General features: G+C 40.2%; 1 protein-coding gene across 2 annotated transcripts in view; it reads left to right on the top strand.

Annotated features, from left to right (window-relative positions):
* DPYS (dihydropyrimidinase) overlaps positions 1 to 14,158 on the top strand; it is an 84,336-nt gene that overhangs the window by 35,475 nt on the left and 34,703 nt on the right. For both annotated transcript variants that reach the window (XM_032251519.1, XM_032251529.1), the window contains exons 5-7: positions 152 to 308; positions 1,736 to 1,877; positions 5,443 to 5,585. In XM_032251519.1, the coding sequence (XP_032107410.1) occupies positions 152 to 308; positions 1,736 to 1,877; positions 5,443 to 5,585 (442 nt within the window). The remainder of the gene's footprint in view (positions 1 to 151; positions 309 to 1,735; positions 1,878 to 5,442; positions 5,586 to 14,158) is intronic.

Genomic DNA, 14,158 nt, shown 5'->3' with positions numbered 1-14,158 from the left:
CCTGTTCACAAAAGTAAATTATAGTTTGGAATTCTGCTAAACTGTAGAGATTACCCTCTGCTAGGGCAGAGAAGTCTAATTTTTCTGTGTTTGTTAGATGGTCTTCTTAAGAGTGAATTAAAGTGATGAATGCTTCTTTTAATCTTTCCAGGGAAGGTGGTCTATGGAGAACCCATTGCAGCCAGTCTCGGCACAGATGGCACTCACTACTGGAATAAAGAATGGCACCATGCAGCCCACCATGTCATGGGTCCACCCTTGCGACCAGACCCTTCAACGCCCGACTTCCTCATGAATCTATTGGCTAAGTAATCATTTTGCAGATGACTGGGAAGCATATTGCCAAAAGAAGGTTTGGGTGGAGGGGAGCTCGTCCTCCCATCTGGACCCTCCATTGACCTCCCAATATTCTCTTCTACTTGGCCTGACAGGCCCTGGATACCCCTCATCTGCAGAGCAAAAAACACTGACTTAATTATGCTGTAACATGTTGTCAAAGCCTTTTCTGGACTCAGAGAAATCAGATCATTTTCACTGAAACTTTACTCTTTTCTGACTTTTTTCATCTCTTGTTGCCCAAAGCCAGGGCTCTTCATTATGCCTTTTTTTTTTTCTCAGAATATTGTTGAATTTTGTAAGCTGATATAATGTGGGGACTAAGTTGTTGTGTACGTAACACTGTTACTTTCTGGGAAGGTATGATCATTTTCCTTGAAAATTCTACCATTCCTGGGCCAGGTGCAGTGGCTCATGCCTGTAATCTCGGCACTTTGGGAGGCCAAGGTGGGTGGATCATATGAGGCCAGGAGTTCAAGACCAGCATGGCGAACATGGCAAATCCCCATCGCTACTAAAAATATAAATTGGCTGGGCGTGGTGGCTTATGCCTGTAATCCCAGTTACTCAGGAGGCTGAGGCATGAAAATCACTTGAACCCAGGAGGCAGAGGTTGCAGTGAGCAGGATTGTGCCCCTGCACTCCAACCTGGGTGACAGAGCAAGACTCTGTCTCAAAAAAAAAAAAAAAAAAAAAAAAGAAAGAAAGAAAGAGAAAAGAAAATCATCCCAATGGACATCCCAACACTTGCCATTCACAGATAGTCAGTCTCATGCTAAGAATGTATCATGACAGGCCATACAAGGGTTCACTTACCCGTTTCTTTCAGCTTCCTTCCTCTTTCATGATTCAGCATCCCCAAGATTACTCCCAAGTCAAAGCAGGGTTCCTGTCCCTGGTGATTTTAGCATCCTCAGCTAATCTCACCCTCTGTTCATCCCAGTGTGGCCATGTGGTTAGGGACTGCCCTCCATTCATGAAGATCACCATGGTGATGTCTTTGTGGAGTATTCTGCTGACGAGGAATTTTCTCTTATATTATTGCTGGTGATTCTGAAGTTATCTTCATCAAGTACATGTAACTATTCATTTCTAGGTGAGAAACAGAGTCTCAGACAAGCGCATATCACAGTTACTAACTGATGGAGCTGAGCTTAGAACTCATGCTTCCTAACCCGTCTTGTACCATGTTTCCTATCAGTGTGTCTTCTGAAGGTGCTTCCTAGAATAGAGACACGAGAGGTATGAAATATGTTCTTGAAAAAACTGCTCATTCTCCATTGCATTTTTCTGACTACAGCTGAGAAGTGAGCCAGGAGATTAGGAAAGCTTATGACAGTTTCCTCCTAATGTATTCTGTATACTCACCCCATCACTCTCATGTTTTTTTATTTTACAGTGGTGATCTAACCACAACAGGGACTGATCACTGTACTTTCAACACTTGCCAGAAAGCTCTTGGGAAGGATGATTTTACCAAGATCCCCAATGGGGTGAATGGTGTTGAAGACCGGATGTCAGTAATATGGGAGAAAGGCGTGGTGGGTTTCACACATCCCAACCTTGTTTTGCCTAGTTCTTTAGCCAGGATCCTGCCCGTTTGAGGACCAGAGTGGCACAAATTTTCATACAGAAGCTTTTTGATTGTTTTTACTAGGGAGGATATTAGGAATGTAATACTATCACCTCCACCACCATTCCACCCCTCAGTATAGCATCAGCAAAGAAATAATCTTCTCTGTCTGCATAGTTTATTTTAGTTTAGAGGATGCATTGCACCATTTTACAGAGACATTAGGGGATGAATTAAGATTGTACAAAGAGGGTTATTTTTGAATTCTCTGAAATGACATAGCCCATCTTCTTGATTTCTCATGTTCTTGAATTTCAATACCTCATGTGTCACTGGTACAAATATTTGAAATGATAGAAAATATATGAAGGGGCCAGGTGCGGTGGCTCATGCCTATAAGCCCAGCACTTTGGGAAGCCAAGGTGAGTGGATCACTTGAGGTCAGGAGTTCAAGACCAACCTGGCTAACATGGTAATGCCCATCTCTACTAAAAATATAAAAGTTAGTTGGGTATGGTGGCACATGGCTGCAATCCCAGCTATTCAGAAGGCTGAGGCAGGAGAATCGCTTGAACCTGTGAGGCGGAGGTTGTGGTAAGCCAAGATCACACCACTGCACTCCAGCCTGGGACAACAGAGCAAGACTCTGTCTCAAAAATAAATAAATAAATAAAATAATACACGAAGGAGATTCATTCTGTTTATACTTCCTTTTCATGAAATCTCTGTTGATGTCACTTTTTTTTTTGAGATGGAGTCTTGCTCTGTTGCCCAGAGCTGCTGGAGTGCAGTGGTGCAATCTTGGCTCACTGCAACCTCTGCCTCCTGGGCTCAAGAGATTCTCCTGCCTCAGCCTCTCAAGTAGCTGGGATTACAGGTGCCCACCACCATGCTAGGCTAATGTTTGTATTTTTAGTAGAGAGGGAGTTTCATCGTGTTGGCCAGGCTGGTCTCGAGCTCCTGACCTCAGGTAATTCACCCACCTCTGTCTCCCAAAGTGCTGACAAGCCACCGTACCCTACCTGATGACATTTCTTAAAGAACCCATGGATATCATATTTTTAAAATTTCTGTATGACGTCGCAAAAATAATAATTTAAAGTCTGTGAAAAAGGAATTTTAAAATGTGCATGACTAAAAGAAGAATCATATGACTAAATGTCTATGTGTTAACTTGTCCAGCCAGTTGACATGTGGAGCTGTGAAGACCAGCAGAGGGGACTTGCCTGGTTAGACTTCCGGTCCCCATTGTCCTGCCCTTCTCACCCATATCCTAGGATGCCTCCCTCAAATGATACATTAATTGTATCTCACACTTCAGAATCCTCTTTGATTACTTTTACCCTACACATGCCACATGCTTCTAACTCTAATGAATTATTCACCAAGTCTTGTCAATTTTATTTCCAAAGCACCTCCTTATTTCGTTCTTCATCGCTACTATTCTAGTTGGAGGCTCATATTTTGTTTGGACCTTTGCAGTAATCTCACAGCTCATCCCTGTCTCCAGGGTCTCACTTGCTACAATATCTTCTCTACTCCAGGACAAGAACACTTGTTCTGTACTGAGAACAGCTGACAATGCTTTTGTGGTTTTGTATTGTTTTGTTTAGAATATTATAGAGTGAGGATAGGTTTTGAATGGGAGTTCTCATTCAAAAATAAAGTTCTGTTTGTGCTATTGTTCTCTCAAAAACCCCTTACTTGTCTCCATTACTTATTGTATGATAGTTGAATCATTAGCTTCCATTAGATATTCAAAACACCTCTATAGCCCCATCTTCTGCTGATTATTTTCCTTACCCCCTCTTCCTGCACCCCAGCTCGAACTATCCCAGTTGACTTCTCTTCACTTAGATTTTCTTGATAACAGTTGAACCTTCCATTTGAACTTGTGTTATTACAATGAATATCTTTATGATAGCAGATTTTCATAATCTATATAGTTCCCAAGAGCATAAATGGCTTTATAGTGACTGAATAGTTCTTAATAATATATAGAAAACCATGTTATTTTATGAAACATTAATGTGGTTTACTTATGGGAATATTACTTTCAGGGCATGGTTCTTAGTCATTTTTAAAGCAAGGACTCCTTGATTATTAAATAAACCTTAAGTACCCTCTTACCACATAAATAGGGATAAGCCCCTAACATTTTTTTTTTTATTTTAGAGGAGCCACATCGCTCTGATTTCTGTCTGTATTAAAATATCCTGCAATAAACTATCCATAATTGTTGGTTCATGTAAAACTTCAATTCCATAAAATTGAACCTCTTGAGTTGATTTTTTAATCTTTTCAGAAGGGTTGAATCTGAGTGTGGTGGCTTATGCCTGTAATCCTAACACTTTGGGGTGGCTAAGGCAAGTGGATTGCCCTGGCTTCCAGAACTGTTAGGATTACAGTTCCAGACCAGCTTGGGCAACATGGTGAAACCCCATATCTACCAAAAATTAGCCAGGCATGGTAAGGCATACCTGTAGTCCCAGCTAATGGTTGGTGCAAAAGTAATCACAGTTTTTGCCGTTAAAAGTGATGACAAAACTGCGATTACTTTTGCACCAACCTAAAGCTTGGGAGGCTGAGGTGGGAGGATCACCTGAGCCAAGGGAGGTCAAAGCCGCAGTGGGCCATGACCACGTCACTGCCCTCCAGCCTGGGCAACAGAGTAAGACCCTGTCTCAAAATAAAAAAATAAAAGCTTTGTCACTTGATTTCAAAGTGTTGTCACCTATCTTTGCTCTATAATATTCTTTAAAAACAAAACAATAAAAGCATTGTCAGCTGATTTAAAAGAGTTGTCACCTGGGTATGGTGGCTCACGCCTGTAATCCCAACACTTTGGGAGGCCGAGGTGGATGGATCACCTGAGGTCATGAGTTTGAGACAAGCCTGAAGAACATGGTGAAACTCCGTCTCTACTGAATACAAAAAATTAGCCAGGCATGGTGGTGCGTGCCTGTAATCCCAGCTACTTAGGAGGCTGAGGCAGGAGAATTGCTTGAATCTGGGCAGCAGAGGTTGCAGTGAGCTGAGATTGCATCATTGCATTCCAGCCTGGGCAACAAGAGCAGAACTCCACCTAAAAAAAAAAAAAGTGTTGTCACCTATCCTCACTCCATAATATTCTATTTAATGCCTATATGATTATCTCATAAATCTTAGATCTGTAATAAATAAGCCAGATCATAAATGTGGTGATGTCAAACTTTAAATGAGAACTGAAAATACTATTACCAAAATTTAGCTGTCACCCATAACAATTTGTGTGATTCTAGGATAAAGGGGAAGAATTAGTGGGGATGCTAATTAGTGGGGTTTTTGAAAAGTCGTCTTCAGGCTTCCATGTGTTACCCCATCATCTCCATCGTTAGCATTCTGACTGTTTAATACTTATCAGCATCCTCAGATGGTCCACAATATAAGAAATTAGGTGAAGTTCTGTTTAAGAGATGCAAGTCTTGTCATTTCATTGATAGGATACTTTTTAATATTTGATAATTAGAATGATTCTTTGAATTGCTTTACAGCATAGTGGTAAAATGGATGAAAACAGATTTGTGGCAGTCACAAGCACAAATGCAGCCAAAATCTTTAATCTCTATCCAAGAAAAGGAAGAATAGCTGTAGGATCAGATGCTGACATCGTGATTTGGGACCCAAAAGCCACAAGGTAAGTCTAAGTTCTTGTATTCCTTGGCCTCATCGTGGAGAAAATGTACTAACTTGCAAAGAAATAATGCTTTGACATTAATCAGCCATTTCTCCTTAGATGACTTACTTGGCTGTGCTCAGGTATTTTGAGCCTGTACACAAGATAAAGGTTTTGATGTGCAAATATTCCTTTGTTTTTCTTGGCATAGAGGATGCAGAAGTTGTGTTGCATTATCTGACAATGGATCTGTATATAAAACCAATATGAATTTACCACTTCAGTGCCTGGCAAACTCCCGAGTTCACATGGAAGAAAGGTACAGAGCAACAAAGGAAATAAAAGGCTTAGTTTGAAAAGGGTTGAATTGAAAACTCAAAATAATTACAGCCTTTTTAAAGCTTTCAGATAGCAAAATTCCAGCACAAAGGATGTCACTTTCAGTTAGCCAAATTTTCCAGTTGAGTTCATCTTCAGCCTATCATTCCTAGTAGACTCCAGCTTTTTTGTTTCCAATTTCCATAATTCTATGTTAATATTGTAGGTATGGCAAATTTCACCAACTCAGGAAAGCAGTCAATAGAGGCTGGAGCTCTGTTATTGTCTCCTTAGAGGATGTTAGCACAGGCAGCACCTGCAGCCGGATAGTGTTTTTCATGAACTTTGCAGTTATAGTGGAGATGATCCCATTATATGCTTTAATAGTCTGCATGTATGTGTGCTCGCATGGACTTCTGCCTCCTTGTACGGGCTTTTATTCAAAGTCTATTAGGGTTTCTCTTGCAGTAAGCAAAAGTCTACAGTTTCTTGGGCTAATATTGTCACAAAGGCCCAGCTTCAATTGAAGTGCTTGTGGGTTACCCGTGGGGAAACGATGACCATTTGAAGCACTAAGCTACCATTGGTGTAAGCCTAAAAACAAGTCCCAGATATTCCCATAGAAAATACTTGTTTTTTTTCTGCTTGACATTCTGTGGGTACCCATTGTTCCCACCCAGGGACCAGTTCACATGGTCGGCAGGCTGTAGTCATAGCAAGCAGGCAGCCTTCAGTGAAACACTTCAGCGTATCACCTCATCGCTGGGTACAATCCATGCGATGCCATAAAGGGTATTATAAATATCTTATTTTCATAAATATCTTAAGATAACAAGACACAGCTCAAGATCTTTCTTATGTTAATAAGGATGTATTACCTATTTAAGGACTAAATATCTGATTGTCAAATGATCTATGTCCCTCTCCCTGCATACAAACTGAAGGCAAATAAAACCGAATGTAGGCAGCTTCTCTCCAAGGGTAGAAAAATTGTGCTTGGAAAGGCAAAGGAAAAAAAAATGCTTGGATTTGGATTGCTCTGTGGCTGAATTGAGCATGCTGTGTTTAGAGAACTCCTGATATTTAAAATATCACTGTACAGAGGGCTGTTGTACACCCAGCAGGGGCCTGCCCAGGGCTATCTTGGCTGTAATTCAAACAATTTAGACTACTTCAAGGGCTGGGACCATGCAGACCTTTTGAAATAACTTGTGGCTGAAGGAGATCATGAGCTTTTATCTGAAAACTTAGAAATTTTCCAAAGGGAGAAAAGTATTCTGTGAAAGAAATATTTGTGAAAAGTGATGTTTTTAAAGCATAACATCAGGGATCCTCATACTAATGTTAATCATCAATAATAATTTGTACGTCACAGCTCTCAGTGGGTTTTTTAAATGTTTTGATGTCTTAAATGTGGTTTACCAGGAGAGACAACTACTGATTACCTTATGACAATGAGAAAACGATAGCTGTACAACAGTGTAAGTGACAGGTTTGCTATGAGAACCCTGACCTAGTGACTTTGACTTCATAAACTTGGCTGTGTTTTCATGAGACTCAGTACTATGCTATCTGCTGATAGCAAAGCAGAGCACTTTACAATATTCTTGATTTTTCATATTCCTTTTTGTCTTCCAATCAGGTGGGCCAATAACTAAAAGCATTTTTGGATTTGATTTCATTCTCTGTCATTCTTTATCAAAGGTGAGGGAAAAAATGAAAATACTTCATCGTGTGGTGAGACTCTTCAGTCTAATTCCTAACGATATGGAGAGTCTTAGGAGGCCATTCGATGTGCTGCTGCTTTTGAATCCTACCCCTGAGTATCTCCAGCAGGGCCCAGCCTTGCGAGCCCTTGTCTGTTGTTTTAATTTCTAAGGATGACACCAGCTCAGGGGTAGAGCACTGTCTTCCCTAGACAACTGGACAAAGAGAGATGACCTGAACCTAAGGCTGTGAATAATTCACTTACTTTATTTACCACATATTGCTGCTTGGAAGATATATATAGGCTGTGATTATGTCTCTTTGAGTCATGTTTTTAGACTATATAAATTTAGCCCACTTTCTCACAAGTTTTGCTACTAATTTCTATAACATTGTCTTGTCCTTCCTTTCCTATTCAGTTGTTTCAGAATAGCACATAATGATCCAGATGTGTATATTTTTTTCTAAGGATCTATATATATTACCTGCTTAGCTTCCCTCATTTCTAGTCTAAGAATAAATAACTTAAGGTCAATCTAAAAAGCTTCTATGTTTTTACATTTCTTTGTATGGCATTCTCTCATAAGTTCTTTCACATTTCTAGTATGATTTCCATACTTCACTTTATGAAGGACATTACTTATCAAATTAATGATCAAATATATTTATCACAATAATGATAAAAGAAAATTAAATACTTATATTTTGTATATGTGTCTTTTGGGGGAAAGACACATATTCTGCATTATCTTACTAGTATGAGCTCTTCTTTATCTATGTCTGCCAACTGTGTACACCTCTGTGCCAGACATAAGGAAAACCAGCATAGGCCCCTGAGCCTGATGTGTAGGTTCTGGTCCCAGGTCTATCAAAGACCATTTAAAGTCTCTGAAAATCCACTCTCTCATATGTAAAATGAAATCACTAACAACTGTTATGCCTACCTCACAAAGTTTTGGTTAGAATCACATGAGATACATGTGAAAATGCTTTGTCAACTAAAAATGTTTTATACAAAGACAAGATATGTATTATTATGGTTATTTTCTATTTCTCTAGTTTGACCGGTTTCATTCTGTGCAGGACATTTTCATTTTTAGGTGTCCTTAGCTTTTTTGCCTATGGTGGTCGGAAGGCAGACAAACCATGGGGTTCTATTTCTCTGACTCTAGTTTCTTTTAAAAAGCTGGTGACCTTTTTCTTGTTCTTTTCTTGTTTTATTTATTTATTTATTTATTTGAGAAGTGGAAAAATATTCTCCGAGTATATTGAATTGATTGAGCCTCCTTTGGATTCCTTTGACTTATTCTAGATCTTGCTTCTTTAATCCTTTAACATTTTTCTCTAAGCCATCATCAGAATGTTTTTGCACTATCATTATTCATCTTTTTCACTGCAGAATATGGGAAAAATGAGAGGAGGCTGTTGAAGAGCAGGCTTCATAGAATAATGAATCTGGAAGAATTCAAGGAGAAAGAATATTTATTGTGGTTTATGTTAAAAGAGAGAGATTGTTGCAGAAACTGTTTACTGAGCCCTTATCTGGGTCGATCGCAGCACCAGCTTTCTCTGTTCTTGGCCTGGTTGTTATGAGAAAGTTGCTCATCTGCGCTGGCTGTTCCCGACCAAAATTTATGCTGATGACCTCAACTAGGACCTTTCTGAAGTGCAATAATATTTTTAGCCTTTTCTTACTGTCCATGAATCATCCATAGCTTTCCACTGTCCTCAGACACTGCCCTACCATCGCCACCGTCTGCCTTTTCTCACCTGGCGGCCTGAGCTCTGCTGAATCCCGCAAACCCACTTACAATCCTGTACCACAATCTGCCTCCCTTTTGTTCCTCATTAATATTCTTGAGGTCTAGTTCCATTTTTTAAATAAATGTTTCATTTTAGAATATTTTAGATTTACGGAAAAGTTGCAAAGATAGTACAAGACAGTTCTCATGTACTCCACTGCTGGTTGCCACTATTATTATCTGCCATAGTATGGTACATTGTCACAATTAATGAACCAATACTGATACATTATTATTAACTAGAATCCACACTTTATCGTATTTCCTTAGTTTTTGCCTGTTTTTCTCCGTTCCAGGATCTCATATGACATTTAATGGTCATGTGTCCTTAGGCTCCTCTGACTTGTGACAATTTCTCTGACTTTGTTTCTGATGACCTTGACAGTTTTGAGGAATATCGGTCAGATATTTTGTAGAATGTCCCTCTGTTGTGATTTTTCTGATGTTTTTCTCATTATAAGCCTCAGATTGTGGGTTTGGGGGAGGAAAACCACAGAAGTAAAGAACAATTTTCATCACATCGCATCAAGGGACATACTGTGAGCATGACTTACCACTACTGGTGTTGACCTGGAGGAATTGGCTGAGGTAGTATTTGCCAGGTTTCTCCACCATACAGCTTTTCCCCACCCCTTTCCGTGTTGTAGTTTTGGGAAGGAAGTCACTATGTGCAGCCCTTACTCAAGGAGTGAGGAGTTATGCTCTCGAGTTTTGTTTTACTTGATCCTATATGACTTAGGCCCAGCTGAATTCAGCATAGAGAAGAAGCACAGTAAATGTGGCTAAATAGGTGAATGAGAAGGATGCAGCCTTCCACACAGCATGGAAGGTCGGTGAGACTAAGAAATGGCATAAAGGAAAATTAGAAAGATTTTATTCAGCACCAGCTATGGTGAGAGGAAAAGCAAAAATAACATCTTCCCATTTCATGCCTTTTACTTACTGCATGTGATCAGTAAATGACTGTGTTGGAAGAATGAATGGATAAAGATGAATATAAGTAGAAAGGATTTTCCAAGGAGAGGAGGAAGAGCTATCTCGCTGGTCTTATTTTCTTTAGGTGCCCCTTCATTTTTGAGGTTGGGAGCAATGCGTTTGTTAGCAGAGCTCTTAGGGAGAAGAAATGAAGCCAAAGGAGTCGCCTTTGTGTGCTCCTTCATTCACAAATTCACTCTGCACAGGAGCACCTTGGCAAGCCGCACGCTGAGGGTCAAGCTTATACAACAGCCACGCCCCACCTTTAAGAAGCTGACTGTCTATGAGAGGAGATGTAAAGTCAAATATTCTCAGCCTCAGAAGGGATATTAAGAATATCACACAAGAGGCAGAAACAAGATGCCACAGAAGTTAAAAGAGGAAAGATCATGGTGGAGTTAGAGAGGTTCATCGACATGAAGTCGGACAAGAGAGGCGAGTAAATAAAGTCTTTGGCCCTGTGAGTTAGGACTAAATATGGAGATGAGGTAAACCAAGGCATTGATTGGGGGTTCTGGGAAGAAGCAGTTAAGTCTGGGCATTGCACGACAGAGGGGACAGGTTCAGGCTGTAGAAGGAAATGAGAAGGTGAAGAGGTTGTGTGCTGTCTCCACTTTTAATTGTGTTTATCACAGACAGGGGCAATTTTAAATAGAGTTCACCTGGTACAGAAGTGTCATTTAATCAACTGAATAAATGAATGTATCCATAGGGTTTTTTTTCTTGCAAGAAAGCCTTCCCTTTTAAATTTTACCTGCCTGATTTTAACATTAAATGTAGGCTGGCAATGTGTAGGGTTTTTGTCTCACCATACCGTTAGATGTTGGCCAAAATTTTCCTACAAAATTTCCTTAAACTGTTTTAGCAAAAATGATTGACCAGCTGACTCGTTAGTTTCTAAAAGGAAAGCAACATACATTGCACCCTAGATACTGAAGGGGGCGCCCACAGCCCACACTGAGCTCGGTTGGCTCCAGCCAGGCCGTTCAAGCTGCTGGTTATGTAAGAACAAGCCAGCCTCTGGAGAACGGATGCATTCGCTAATGATTTTTGGCTTCGTGGTACAGAGATGTTTTCATTTTTAAAATTCCTGTTACTTATTAATGGCATGTAGACGTAAGTATGCTTGCCACACAATCTGTAGCCTTAAAAATGGACCATGTTAAAGTTACCAGGGGAGACCAGTGGAAAGAAAAGCAGGGCAGCCATGCTTATTTTTTCCCTTTAAATCTGTAAAAAGCCAGATGATTCCAAGGTGAGGAATTTGACATATGGTGATGGATGGCGAGAGAGAATTGGGAGTGGGCGTAGTAGGGAAGGTTTGGACATCCTGATGAAAGATTACCTAAGACGTCACTAGCCTGTAAAAAGTTCCTGCAAAAATCAACTGCAATAGCTCTTCCGTGCCATTGCACAATAAAGAACAAACTGCGTTTAATGTAAAGGGAGCATTCACCTTTTTCGGGAATAAAAGAGCCTGCTGTATTCAGCTTGACGGCTCATTGAGCCAGTGTCTATTGCTTATGACGGAGGTGTGTGTCCTAGTGCTTCACTACTTGGGTCAAAGCTTCAAATTTAAGGACGTTTTCCCTATCTGAATGTTTGACCCATTTCTATAGAATGTCTTGGTACTTAGAGTCAGGGGAAGAAATCAGGAACATGCTTTTCATGTGGCGTTAAGACAGAATCTTGTGGTATCATGTGGTCAAGACAGAGATCAGCCAAATTGGCCAACTTGTTAAAAATCTTATTAGAGAGAGTAACATGTCAGTTACTTGCAAGCCCACAGCAGCAGCAGTAACTCATGTTTTGGCAATTTAAAACCATCCTTGGAGCTTCAGTTCTTTGGTATTCATTAAATAGCACTTAGTTACTATGGTAACTGTCCCTTTTCAGTATTTATGAGCTACAGGATATCTCACAGAATCTCAAGCACACAAACACACAGCTAACGCATTGTGTGCATTGGAACATTTAATGAAGACTTCTAGCGGGACCGTATTCTGCAGAGCGGGCATATTTTCGTTTATTATTTTTTAACTCAATTATGGCAGGTTTTGACCTTGAATACACCATTCTTGAAGCCATTGTGCCATCATTCCTGCTTAACTTTCTTTCCTTTCTCATTGAACATAGAGATAAATGAATTTAACTTTATATTCAGTAAAGAGTAATGGCTTGCAGCTTATGAATGTGTCTCTCTGGATTCTAGAGGGGGCCTCTGTATAAAGCAGGGGAAGAATGACTGTCATCCTTGGGTAGTGCGGATTGTAGGATGTGAGGAGGGAGAAGAAAGGAGGAGTCAGGTGCCCTTTGGCAAAGAGTGATGGTTGTGGCTTATTAGGATAGCTACATCACCAGTGACCGTTTCGTAGAAGCTATGAGGCATTTTCCCTTGAAGTTGCACATTGCGTATCCTCTAATTTGTGCATTATAATCCTCCTCCTCTTCCTCAAAGAAAGTGTGCACGTACACACACACACACACACACACACACACACACACCAGCACAGCAGCCTGTGATCCTGCTCATTAACAGTTGATTGGCCTGAAGACGCTGCTTTTCATGCCTGTTTCTAACAGTGTCTGTCACTAACGCCCCCACGGCTCCCCATACCCACAAGCATCCCAGTGTGCATTGTGTGGGTCTTGTCCTGGGTGCATGAGTAGAAATGATTATGATGTATGCCATGATTTGTCATTGTGATGTCTTGCAACACAGTATCAGGGCTGCAACATGGTATCAGGGCTGCTGCCTAAGGTGGTTCAAGTTGTGCCTTTGCACAGTTACAGGGGCACTCTTCTCATCATAGTTACCAGATATGTGTGGATAGGTAGAAGCTAGATATAGATACAGATGCGGGTAGCAACTATGCCAGTTTTCTAGCATATGATAGCAAAACACCCTGAGGAACAAACATCTTTCACTAATCCACACAAAATCAAACCTGCCATCTGGGCTACGGGGGAGCAGTACCATGGAGTAAAGAGAAAGGCTTTGGGGTTAAGTTCCTAGTCTGCCACTTACGAGTTGAGTGACATGACCTTGGGTATGTCATTTAATTTTTCTGAATTTCAATTTTTTTATTTGTAAAATGGGCATGATGATGCTATTTATTTCCTAGCTTTGCTGTGAGTTTTAAGGCAATGTCACAAGGTGCTTGGTACATAGTGTTCAGTAGCACTTGACATGTAGTAGGTGGTCAGTTAGTGGTAAAAGATGGTCACCAGTAGTAGGTGGTCAGTTTGTGGAATGAGTGGGAGATGTTATTAGCTATAGTTGTGAGTCAGAAATCTTTGTATAATGACTTAATTCAGACAGCACCAAAAGTTACTAGAATTATATTTCATACAAAAACTCTGTCTCCCAGATTTCTTGCACACCTTTAATTTTCATCACTAAATTTTAGAATGACTAAAATTGGGAAGCTTAGATGGATTATTTCGGCTAAGATAGCCTAAGCCTCAAGAACTGACACTTTAAAAAAATTATTAGCAGTGAAACTGTTCAAACAAACCTCCTAAGATTCATTTTGTGGCCTTCAGAAGACATTTACTTTAAAATACAAGTTTGGGCTACGCATGAAAAAAGCTGGCTTTGCTGATTACATATGCATACAATTTTAACCACTCTGTATTCTAAGTTGTTTATTTAAACATGTTCTTATGCAACTGAACCTTTCAAGTGAGCTAGAAATGATTTGTGGGGACTTTACTACTAATAGCTGCATTCCCCCCCCAAATTATAAAAGAAAAGCAGCTTAGAAGTGAATCACAGTAACCCATTCTATC

Source organism: Sapajus apella, unplaced genomic scaffold (genome assembly GCF_009761245.1).
Source record: "Sapajus apella isolate SASKATOON/1434 unplaced genomic scaffold, GSC_monkey_1.0 scaffold3, whole genome shotgun sequence".
NCBI lineage: Eukaryota > Metazoa > Chordata > Mammalia > Primates > Cebidae > Sapajus > Sapajus apella.
Note: the sequence above shows the minus strand (reverse complement) of the source record. Positions and strands in the feature narration are given on the sequence as shown.